A 13,027-nucleotide genomic window follows, 5' to 3' on the forward strand; every position below is an offset into this window, starting at 1 on the left:
GACTGTTCCATAGCCAGCTTTAGCGAGGAGATTGTACAATGTGTGCAGTTGTATAACTGTTCTGCAGTCGTCCAACTGTTCTGCTGTCGACTAAAATGCTCATGACTTTGCAGTCTGTGCAGGGGGTGGGTGAAAAGGTCTGGAGCACTTGGTGCCACTTTGATGCCCCTGCATTGCTTGAGTGGGCAGATAAGCTAGAAGCCCAACTTCAGTCATATCAATGGCTGTCTCAGTTGCAGTGGAATGGTCACTTTATATAAGATGTCCCTAATGTGTGGCCGCTTCCCTCACCCACCCAAACCCCCATCCCGAATGCTTGTACGCTATATTCAACAGCACGGCTGCCCTTGTCCTCCACCACAAGTCGCCTCAAAGGCACGGCTGCCCATGACCGCCCCCCTCCAATGCTTCTCAAGCTTGAAGTCTGGCAGGCGACCCTGGCAAGCACTGCACATTGTTGCTGTGCACTCACCTCTGAGTTCCCCTCAAAGTGCAACCTTCCAAGTGCACGCATTTTATATGCTGTTGTGAAACAGGTCGGCGTGCTTTCCTGCCAAAGTGGATGGATGATCCAGCGGGGTATAGGAGGACAATTTCGGCAGCCTGGCCTAATAATGGTATGCAGATGTATTACAGTGACAATGAGGTTCCCGATGGCTGGAAACGCCGAGTGGACGATCGCAAATGGTTTCACACCATTGAGAAACCGATTGCACCATACTGACCTCTCATGCCACTGAACACGCCCAACACCGGCAAGCACAGAAAATCCTGGCTCCTGTCTCTGGAAGTTACCTGATCCCTATTAGATTTAAGTTTTGAGTCTCGACAACTACACTCACAGCCTTCGGGAGGGACCCATGGATCCCCCCTGTCATCATGATGACCGTACTGATACCCTTTCTTACTCAATGCACCCCAGTCTGGTAGTAACTGCAGCCACAACAGGCTTGTTGTTTACTCAATCTTCCTTCTAATTCAATCTCCTCTGCTCCAAGGAAAATAACCCCAGTCTATTCAATCTCTCCTCATAACTAAAGCTCTCCAGCCCAGGCATCCTGATAAATCTCCTCTGCACTCTCCCTTCGTAGAATGTGGACTCTAGAACTGCTTGCAATACTCTCGCTGTGGCCTAACCAACATTTTGTACGGTTCCAGCATAACCTCCCTGCTCTTATATTCTATACCTTGGTTAATAAAGGCAAGTATCCCATTTGCCGCCTTAACCATCTTACCTACCTGTCCTGCTACCTTAAGGGACCGGTGGACATGCACCCTAAGGTCCCTCTGATCCTCGGTACTTCCCAGGCTCCCACCATTCATCGTGTATTCCCAAGTGCGTCATCTCACACTTTTCCGGATTAGATTCCATTTGCCACTGATCAGCCCATCTGACCAGCCTGTCTATATCCTCCTGTAATCTAAAGTTATCCTCCTCACTATTTACCAACCCAATAATTTTCATGTCAGCCTCAAACTTACTGATCAACCCTCCTACATTCAAGTCTAAATCGTTTATATATAACACAAACAGCAAGGAACCCGAGACCGATCCCTGTGGAACCCCACTGGACACAGGCATCCAATCACAAAAACACCCCTTGGCCATCACCCTCTACTTCCTGCCACTCAGCCAATTCTGGATCCAATTTGCCATGTTGCCTTGGATCCCATGGGCTCTTACTTCGTATCAGTCTCCCGTGCAGGACCTTATCAAAGGCCTTGCTGAAGTCCAAGTAGACTACATCAAATGCGTTGACCTCATCTACACACCTGTTCTCCTCTTTGAAAAATTCAATCAAATTGGTCAGACATGACCTCCCCTTAACAAAACCATGCTGACTGTCCTTGATTCGTCCCTGCCCCTCCAAGTGTAGATTAATTCTGTCCCTCAGAATTGCTTCCAATAGCTCCCCCACCACTGAGGTTAGACTGACTGGCGTGTAGTTCCCTGGTTTCTCCCTTCCTCCCTTCTTGAATAATAGTTCCATATTGGCCTCCAGTCCTCTGGCACCACTCCTGTGGCCAGAGAGGTATTGAAAATTATTGCCAGCGCCCCTCTTATCTCCTCACTTGCCTCACTCAACAGCCTGGGATACATTTCATCCGGGCCTGGAGATTTATCTACTTTTAAGCCTGCCAGGCCACTTAGAACCTCCTCCCTTTCTATGCTAATTTCTTGAATTATATCACAGTCCTTCTGCCTGATTTCCATACCCATGTTGTCCATCTCACTTGTGAGCATCGACAAAAAGTATTGATTTAGAACCCTACTTACGTCTTCCGGCTCCACACACAAATTACCACAATGGTTTTTAATGGGCCCTACTCTTTCCTAGTTATCCTCTTACTCTTAATGTACTTGTAAAATAACTTTTGATTTTCCTTTATTTTACCTGCCAATGTTTTTTCATGCCCGCTTTTTGCTCTCCTAATTCCCTTTTTAAGTTTCCCCCCTACACGTTCTATACTCCTCTAGGGCTTCCACTGTTTTGAGCCCTCGGTTTCTGCCATAAGCCTCCCTTTTTCTCTTTATCCAATCCTGTATATCCCTCGATATCCAAGGTTCCCTGGATTTGTTGGTCCCACCCTTTAACAGAGTTATGATCACTATCTGCAAAATGCTCCCCCACTGATACCTCTACCACTTGCCCGGCTTCATCCCCTAAGATTAAGTCCAGGACCACCCCCTCTCTTGTAGGACCTTCTGTGTACTGGCTTAATAAGCTCTCCTGGATCCATTTTAAGAATTCTGCTCTCTCTAAATTCAATGGCTAACCCAGTAAATGCTGGGGAAGTTGAAATACCCCACTATTACCTACTCTATTATTTTTACACTTCTCTGAAATTTGCCTACATATTTACTCTTCTATTTCTCTCTGACTGTTTGGGGGCCTATAGTACACTCCCAGCAATGTGATTACTCCTTTTTTGTTTTTCAGTTCTACCCATATGGATTCATTTGAGGAGCTTTCTAAGATGTCATCCCTCCTTACTGCTGTAATTGATCCCTTGATCAATATTGCAATACCCCCTCCTCTTTTACCTCCTTCCCTGTCTCATCTGAAGACCCCATATCCTGGAATATTGAGCTGCCAATCCTGCCCCCCTCCCAGTCATGTCTCTGTGAGAGCAATTACATTATACTTCCATGTGTTAATTTGTGCCCTCAACTCATCTGCCTTATTCGTCAGACTCTTTGCATTAAAATAAATACCATCCAACTTTGCCAAACTCCCTTGTGCCTTAACTGGCCAATAATTTCAATGCTTTCCAGATGGACTTGCTCCCTCTTCTAATTTTGGCTGTGCATCTCTCCCTGCTGAACCTCCTCTCAGGATCCCATCCCCCGCCAAGTTATTTTAAACCCTCCCCAACAGCACTAGCAAACCTTCCCGCAAGGATGTTGGTCCTATTCCGTTCAGGTGCAATCCGCCTTGTACAGGTCCCACCGCCCCCAGAAATGGTCCCAATGCCCCAGAAACCTAAATCCCTCCCTCCTTTACCATCTCTCTAGCCACGCATTCATTTGGACTAACCTCCTATTTTGATACTCACTAGTGCGTGTCACCGGAAGTAATCCAGAAATGACTACCTTTGAGATCCTGTTGTTTAATCTATTTCCTAGCTCCCTAAATTTTGCTTGCAGGACTTCATCCCTCTTTCTACCTGTGTCGTTGATACCAATATGTACCACGACTCTGTCTGTTTGCCCTCCCCCTTTAGAATGCCCTGCAGCCATTCAGTAACATCCTTGACCCTGACACCAGGGAGGTAACATACCATCCTGGAGTCACGTCTACAGCTGCAGAAATGCCTGTCTGTTCCCCACACTATCGAGCCTCCTACCACTATTGCTCTTCCCCTCTTTTTCCTCCCTCCCTGTGCAGCTGAGCCATTCACAGTGCCATGAGCATGGCTGCACTCCCCAGAGGAACCATCATTCTCACCGTTTTCCAACACAGAAAAGCGATTCACCCTGGGGATTTCCTGACTACCTGCCTGCCACCTTTCTTTTGATTGATGGTCACTTATTCCCTCTCTGTCTGCACTTCCGTAAGCTGTGGGGTGACCACGTCTAAGAACGTGCTATCCATGAAACTCTCAGCCTCGCAGATTCACCTCAGTGCCTCCAGCTGCCACTCAATCTCCAGACAGAGCAAGTCCGTCTGGAAAGCATTGAAATTATTGGCCAGTTAAGGCACAAGGGAGTTTGGCAAAGCTGCAGCTGGTGGCACTTCCTGCACACATGGTCGGTCAGAGCACAAGGAGTGTCTAGGACTTCCCACATGTTGCAGGCTGTGCCTAACACGGGACTGAGCTGTCCTGCCATGCTTCTAGTTGAAAAAACCCCCTTACTTTAAGTTAGATACACTAAAAAAAAAGTTAAATTATTTATGTAGTTTAAATAAAAACTAGAACCCTTACCTTTTTTTAGCTTAATCTATTTTAAACTGGAGAAAAAAAACTGGAGAAAAACACCTACCCACTACTCACCAATCAGCTCTCACTTTTGTGCTGATGTCACTTTTGAAGCTTCCCCACACTTGCGCTGGTTCTGATCTCTCCACCGCTCTCTTGCGCTTTCTTGTGATGTCACTCTTGTTATTTCCAACAAGAACTGACTGCAGGACTCTCTTCCCAGACTGCTTCATCACAATGCTGATTGCAGGATACTCTTCCCACTCTGATGGGCCACAATGTCAACAGCTCAGACTCCAGTTCACAAATCTGAACCGCAGTCCTGAGCTACAGACACTTACTGCAGGTATGTTTGTCAGGGTTCACAATGTTTTCCACAAATTCCCACATGCTGCACTTATAGCATATCACCTGCCCTGTCTAAACTTACCTGTTTATTTGATTGGTTAATTAATTTTAGTTGAATCAGTTAGTTTACTAATTAATTGGTTTATCTAGTTTAAGTTACTAATTTCATAAAATAAATCAATAGCAAGTTATAGTTTCCTAGCTTAGAGATCAATAAAAAACATAGACCAGCTCTACTGGAGGTAAAAAAAAACCAGTACTTTCTTCCCTCTCCACAGAGAATCCCCACTTGCACCAAATTCCCGAATGTTAATGAAATACTTTCACAACCACTTTGTGCTCCACACCCTCTTTAAAGTCTGCTCATTGTTCTATTGCATTTTCTGCCTGTCAGTCTGTGATTCCAATTTACCTTGGCCAGATCTGTTTTCAAAATACTGAAATTGACCCTCTTGCAATTAAGTAAGCTTGCTTTAGATTGTTCCTTGTTCTTTTCCATAGCCAACCTAAAGTTTTTGATACAATGATCACTGTTCCCTAAATGTTCCCTTACTGCCACTTGATCCATCTCATTTCCCAGAACCACATCCAGCAATGCCTCCTTCCTCATTGGGTCAGAAACATAATCTAGAAATTTCTCCTGAATGCATTTCAGAAACTCTTCCCCTTCTCTGCCCTTTACACGATTACCATTCCAGTCTATATTAGGATAACTGAAGTCCCTATTTTCTTTACTCTGTAGTTTTTGCACCTTTCTGTAATTTCCCTGCAATTTCAACCTTTATATCCTTTCCACTAGTTAGTGGCCAATAGATTACACGCAGTAGTACCTCAATTGTTTATTAACCAAATAAATTCTGTCCTTGAATGTTCCAGGACATCCTCTCTCTCCTGCACTGTAAAGTTCTCTTTAATCAATGCTGCTACCTCTCTTTCCTTCCCTTTCATTCCTGAACACTTTGTATCCAGTAATATTAAGTACCCAATCCTTCCTTTTTTTCAGCCAGCTCTCCATTATTGCATGACTCATATTCCCACGTGCTATCTGCACCTGCATTTCACCAAACTTATTTACTTTGTACATTTACACACACGCACTACAAACCTTTTATAGTCAGACTCCACCTAATAACTTACTATTTCTTGTTCAAGAGATATCTGTCTCTTTCAATCCTTTGTGCACATTGTTTTCCTTTTCTAATGCTATTGCCCACTCCCATGTTAAATTCGCTGAAACCTTCTCCCACAGGACTAGGAAACCACTTTGAGGAAATTGGTCCTGGTTCTATTGAGGCGCAACCCACCTGTGCTGGTCCCAATACTCCTAGAACTGGTCCCAATGTCCCTGGAATCTAAAATTCTCACTACTGCACTATCTCTCCAGCCACACATTTATCTGCATAATTTCTATACTCACCAGTGCTGATGAGACCAGAAACAACCTGAAGATTGTGACCTTTGAAGTCTTGTTTATTAATCACTTTTCTACCTCCCTAAAACCTGCCTGCAGGACCTCATCCCTCTTTCTGCCTATCTAATTCATACTGATATGCACCATGACATCTGACTGTACACAGCTTTTTAAAAAATTCTTTGATGGGATGTGGACATAGCTGACAAGGCCAGCATTTGTTACCCATTCCTAACTGCCCTTGAACTGAGTGGCTTACTAGGCCATTTCAGAGGGCATTTAAGAGTCAACCACATTGCTGTGGATCTGGAGTCACGTGTAAACCGGACCAGGTACGGATGACAGATTTCCTCTCCTAACGGACTTTAGTGAACCAGATGGGCTTCTATGACAACCTATGATAGTTTCATAGTCACCATTACTGAGACTAGCTTTCAATTCCAGATTTTATGAATTGTATTTAAATTCCATCAGCAGAGCGATAGCCTGGGTCTCTGAATTACACGTCCAATGGCATTACCACTCTGCCATTATCTTCTGGAATGCACTGTCTGAAAAGGTGGTGGAAGCGGATTCAATAATAATTTTCAAAATGTAATTGGGTAAATACTTGAAGGGAAAATATTTTCAGTGCTCTGGATAAAGGGCAAGGGAGTGAAACTAATTGGAAAGCTTTTTTGAAGCCCCAGAACAGACATGATAGCTGAAAGAAAAACAGGAAATTCTGGAAAAACCCAGCAGGTCTGACAGCATCTGTGGAGAGAGAAAAACAAGTTTAACATTTCGAGTCTGTATGACCTTTCTTCAGAGCTAAAAACAAGCGAAAATTCTGAAGAAGGGTCATACGGACTTGAAATGTTAAATTTGTTTTTCTCTCTCCACAGATGCTGTCAGACTTGCTGGGTTTTTCCAGCATTTTCTGTTTTTCTTTCAGATTTCCAGCATCTGCGGTATTTTGCCCTAATGATAGCTGAAAGGCCTTTTCTGCTTTATCATACTATGATTCTATTTGCTGAAGTTACTGCTCTAGTCAATTACACTATTCCTTTTGAGAGATCTTGTTATTTATGAGACTCTTCTAGCTTCAGCCATCTTCCTGTTATACCAGTCCTGATAGGATGTGCATTGGTGTGGCCAAGAAAACTGGTGCATGACCTGCTACGTAGCCTTCATCAAAGCAGAGAACAGCCCAAAGACAACTCTTCCTCTCATAATTATTTTCCTCTGTAGAGGATATGGAGCAATCACCAGAACTTTCCAAATACTATATCTGAGAGTGGAAGGATAGAAGCCCCCTTTCCTCCATTATAGCACTGCGCGAGAGTGTTCTGCAGCACTGCACTATTCTTGAGCCCTGCACTTTTCATTTCTGATAATCTAGATTTGATAAGTTTCAGTGTTAGCAGTAGAAAAAGTAGGGTCACTGCAATTTATATTAAAAGTTTTCAGGCTCCTCACCCCTTCCCACACATTATGGGCAAGCAACTTTTCTACATTTACTGTCTAAGCTTCTCCGAGAAAAACGGCTGTCTGAACAAGGCATTGGAAGGTATAATCCAATACAACTGTTCTGCTCCCACTCCTTCATTTCTGATTTACTATCCCCTCCTTCAGAAAATTGGAACCAGGTTTATCCATGGTTCCTTCATGTAACACAAATACTAACACAACTGTACAAACCCTCAATAATAAACTTGACAATGTTTATTCTATGTCTGTTGAAGATGGGGAGCCCCCTGCTTTTGAAGGAGAGACAGAGTGTTTCACAGGCAAGGGTCAGAAGTATCGTGGAACTGTATCAACAACCATTTCTGGTATAGTCTGTCAAAGATGGGACACTCAGGTTCCGCACCTGCACTCAAGAACTCCGGACAACTACCCATGCAAGTAAGTAAATGTCAGTAGTCCTTGTGTGAAGTGCTTTCCACCATCATCCCTGATGAGAGGGGCAGACTTAAGTCGCTCCTGCGGGCTGCCTGTGTACGATTGCAGACTTGTTCCAAGTTGTGTGGAGCCAAGCCAATTCCAATCAGGATTCAGACCGTCCATATTTCCATATCTTCTATTCATGAGATGAAGCTAGTCACACACTCAAAACTGTGTAATATTCCTTTCTGATTGCCGTCCAACCTGCTGTTTTTCAGAGGACTAGAAGGTAATCACTGCAGGAACCCGGATAATGAAAAGGAGCCCTGGTGTTACACCACCAACCCAGATACAAGATGGGAATATTGCCAAGTACAAAAGTGTGGCCTTGTGCCTCCAGGTGAGAATTCCACGGGTTTCCAGATAGTGCTGTGCTTCTTTTTATTGAGCCCTATATTAAATCTCCACTAAGCTGTTTGTTGCTTTGTCAATTGGTCTATATATTATTATTAGCAGATCTCCCATCATGTTATAAAAAATCAGATGTGTTGTTGTTTTCGCATGATGGCAGGATTACAGCATATGGTTGATCTCCCAAGATATTATTAAAGGCAAAAATTAGACTTAATTCTGTTTTTGTAATTGTCTCTCCTTTCTGATTCCAACTTTTTGTACTATTCTCTGTCTCATCCTACCTCTTTATGGCTGTGACACATTCTTCTCACAGATGCCTGTATCATCCCTTCAATCTGCCCACTCTTTTGGATGTCTAGTGTCTGTGTGACTCGCATGTGAACCTTTATACTCCATGTGCCTTAGACTAGTCTTGTGATTGAGCTCCTGGTGGCACAGAAAACATTTTCACCTGTCCAAGTACAGAACTGTACAGCCATATAGCACAGAAAGAGGCCATTCAGTCAATCGTGCTTGTGCTGGCTCTTTGAAAGAGCTATTCAGTTAATCCAATTTCCCCAGTCTTTCCCCATAGCCCTGCTAATTTTTTTTGCTTTTCATGTATAGATCCACATCCCCTTTGAAAGCTACTATTGAATCTGTTTCCACCACCCTTTCAGGCAGTGCATCCCAGATTTTTAAACTCACTAAGAGAAAAAACAGCCTCCTCCAGTCTCCTCTAGCCTTTTTGCCAATTATCTTAAAATCTGGGTCCCTTAACCTCTTTGCTTTAAGGAAAACAATTCCATTTTCTGTAGTCTTTCCACATAGCGGAATTCCCTCATCCCTGGTACCATTCTGGTGAATCTGCTCTGCACCATCTTCACAGGCTTGACATCCTTTCAAAATATGGTACCTAGAATTGGACATAATGGGCCCAATTTTAATTCTGTGCAAAAGCTTTCAGGTGAATTAAAATTTCACTCAAGCCTTCAGCTGAGGCTTCAACTGTGACTTCTAAAGGTTGTTCATCACTTCCTTGCTCCTGTACTGTATGCTTTTATTTATAAAGCCAAGGATCCCATGTGCTTTAATAGTTTTGTCAACTTAATTTCTAGGTAAATTCAATTAGACACCAGAGGATCACAAGAACGTATTATTATGGATACATTTGTATTTCACTTTTACAGCAAATGAAGCACTGTAATGTAAGAAACATAGCAGCCAACTTGATCACTGCAAGCTCACACAAACAGCAATATGATAATGATCATAAAATTTGCTTTAATGATGTTGGTCGAGGGATAAATTTTAACCAGGGCCCAAGAGAGAACTTATTTTCTTCAAATAGTGCCAAGTGATCTTTTAAAACCACTGAAGAGAGCAATCTTGGTTTAATATCACATCCGAAGGAAGACACTTCCAGTAGTGCAGCACTCCCTCAATGTTGAAGTGGAGTGGTAGTCTGGATTATGTACAAATTGAACCCAAAACCATCTAACTTGGGCTAACATGCTACCATTGAGCCAAGCCTAACATCCTGGAATGATACAATGGAATTCTTTCAGTTTAGTTTAGTCTAGTTTTTCAGGTGAATTCATGTCTACCTTGTGGTTTTCAAATTTCCTGGACTCTGTATGCAGCTACTACTCTGCTGTTCCTCCTCCAAAGTATTTGTCATGAAAAGAATTGATACGTGGCCCACTGAAAGTCTCAGAAAGGCCAGAAGATTGGACAGAATATAAGGAATAGGAAAAGATGACTAAAAATTAATAATGAGGGAAAATTAGAGTACAAGAGAAAGCTAGTCAGAAATATAAAAATAGATAGTAAGAGTTTCTATCAATGTTTAGTAAAGAAATGAGTTAACAAAATGAGCGTTGGTCTTATAGAAAGTGAGTCTGGAGAATTGATAATGGAAAACAAGGAGGTGGCAGATGAATTGAACAGATATTTTGCATCAGTCTTCAGTATAGAGGGTACATCCCAGAAGCAGCTATAAATCAGGAAATGGAAGGGAGGGAGGAACTCAGGAAAATACAATCATCAGCGAAGTAAGTGGTATTGAGTAAATCGTTGGAGCTGCGGGCTGACAAATGCCCGGGTCCTGATGGATATCATCCTAGGGTCTTAAAAGAAGTGACTAGTGAGATAGTTGATGCATTTGTTTTAATTTTCTGAAACTCTCTAGATTCAGGTAAGGTTCCATTACACTGGAAGATAGCAAATCTAACTCCATTATTCAAAAAGAGAGGGAGACAGAAAGCGGGAACCTACAAGCCAGTTAGCTTAAATCTGTCGTAGGGAAAATGTTGGAAGCTATTATTAAAGAAGCTATAGCAGGGCACTTGGATAAATTCAAAGTAATCAAGCAGATTCAACGTGGTTTTGTTCAAGGCAACTCATGTTTAACTGATTTATTAGAGTTTTTTGAGGAAGTAAAATGTGCTGTGGATTAAGGGGAACCGGTGGATGTACTGTACTTGGATCTCTAGAAGGCATGTGATAAAGTTCCACATCAAAGGTTATTGCAGAAAATAAAAGCTCATAGTGTAGGGGCTAACATATTGGCATGGATAGAAGATTGGCTGGCTAACAGGAAGCAGAGGGTAGGCATAAGTAGGTCCTTTTCAGTTTGGCAAGATGTAATGAATGGTGTGCCACAAGGTTTAGTGCTGGGACGTCAACTGTTTACAATTTATATAAATTACTTGGTTGACAGGATGGATGGGATGGTTGCCAAATTTGCTGATGATGCAAAGATAGGTAGGAAAGTAATTTGTGGAGAGGACATAAGGAGGCTACAAAAAAGATATAGATAGATTAAGTGAGTGGGCAGAGATCTTGCAAATGGAGTATAATGTGGAAAAATGTGAAATTATCCATTTTGGCGGGAGGTATAAAGGAGAGGCATATTATCTAAATGTTGAGAGATTGCAGAGCTCTGAGATGCAGAGGATCTGGGTGTCTTAATGCATGAATCACAAAGGCCAGAATGCAGATGCAGCAAGTAATTAGGAAAGCTAATAGAATGTTATCATTTATTGTAAGGGGTATTGAATGTAGAAGAAGGAAGATTATGCTTCAGTTATACAGAGCACTAGTGAGACCACATCTGGAGTACTATGCACAATACTGGTCACCTTATTTAAGGAAGGACGTAAATGCACTAGAAGCAGTTCAGAGAAGGCTTACCAGACTAATACCTGGAATGGGCGGGTTGTCTTATGAGGAAAAGCTGGACAGGCTAGGCTTATATCTGCTGGAGTTTAGAAGAGTAAGAGGCGACTTGATTGAAACCTGATCTTGAGAAGACTTGACAGGGTGGATGTAGAGAGGATCTTGTTAGAGAATATAGAACTAGGGGTCCCTGTTTAAAAATAATGGGTCGCCCATTTAAAACACAGATGAGGCGAAATTTTTTCTTTGAGTGTCGTGAGTCTTTAGAATTCTCTTCCTGAAAAGGCGGTGGAAGCAGAGTCTTTGAATATTTTTAAGGCAGAGGTGGATAGATTCTTGGTAAGCAAGGGGGTGATAGGTTATCGGGGGGGTAGGCGGGATGCAGATTTGAGGTTACTATCAGATCAGCCATGATCGTATTAAATGGCGGAACAGGCTCGAGGGGTCGAATGGCCTACTCTGCTCCTTGTTCGTATGTTCGCATGAAAGTCCCCATCTTCATCCAAATCTGCTGCTCTGCTCTCTGTTGGTGATTTTAATAAATCCTCAAATGGAAAGAACTCATGCAACATGGGAATGAAGTAAATCTGGAGTAAAGCTAAACATTCAATGTAAATTGATACTGAACAAATTAAAATATACATTTAATGTTAGGTTTCTAATCAAAATGCATTGAATATATTTACTGCTAAGAGCAAGGTTAGGAGAGTGGGCAAAGAATAATAACTGATTGATTAACAACAAACCACAGAATTACTATCCTTTAATGCACAGGATGTGATTGCACTAGGGAGAGTGCAGGGGAGATTTACCAGGATGTTGCCTGGGCTGGAGAGTTTTATTTATGAGGAGAGATTGGATAGACTGGGGTTATTTTCCTTGGAGCAGAGGAGATTGAGGGGGGACATGATTGAGGTGTATAAAATTATGAGGGGCATAGATAGGGTAGACAGGAAGGAACTTTTCCCCTTGGTGGAGGAATCAATAACCATGAGGCATAGATCTAAGGTAAGGGGCAGGAGGTTTAGAGGGTATGTGAGGAAGATTTTTTTCGCCAAGAGGGTGGTGGGAATCTGGAACTCACTGCCTGAAAGGGTAGTAGAGGCAGAAACCCTCATAACATTTGAGAAGTATTTGTATGTGCACTTGCGATGCCATGGCATACAAGGTTATGGGTCTAGTGCTGGAAAATGGGATTAGAATAGTTAGGTACTTATTTGACTGGCATAGGCTGAATGGGCCGAAGGGCCTTTTTCTGTGTTGTAGACCTCTATGACTCTATGCATTGAGCAAATTAACTAGGAATACTGGTAAATATTACAAGATTGTGAGTTTTTTTTATCAAGATGTTCCTCAAATAATCTACACTGTTTACTTTTCAGTGCCGGCGAATGAAGGTGGACCTAC

General features: G+C 42.6%; 1 protein-coding gene across 1 annotated transcript in view; it reads left to right on the forward strand.

Moving 5' to 3' along the window:
• LOC121288275 (plasminogen-like) overlaps window positions 1-13,027 on the forward strand; it is a 216,023-nt gene that overhangs the window by 103,469 nt on the left and 99,527 nt on the right. The window contains exons 10-11 of the mRNA XM_041206794.1: window positions 7,906-8,068; window positions 8,326-8,447. Coding sequence (XP_041062728.1) covers window positions 7,906-8,068; window positions 8,326-8,447 — 285 coding nt within the window. The remainder of the gene's footprint in view (window positions 1-7,905; window positions 8,069-8,325; window positions 8,448-13,027) is intronic.

This window comes from Carcharodon carcharias, chromosome 2, assembly GCF_017639515.1.
Source record: "Carcharodon carcharias isolate sCarCar2 chromosome 2, sCarCar2.pri, whole genome shotgun sequence".
Taxonomy (NCBI): Eukaryota; Metazoa; Chordata; class Chondrichthyes; order Lamniformes; family Lamnidae; genus Carcharodon; species Carcharodon carcharias.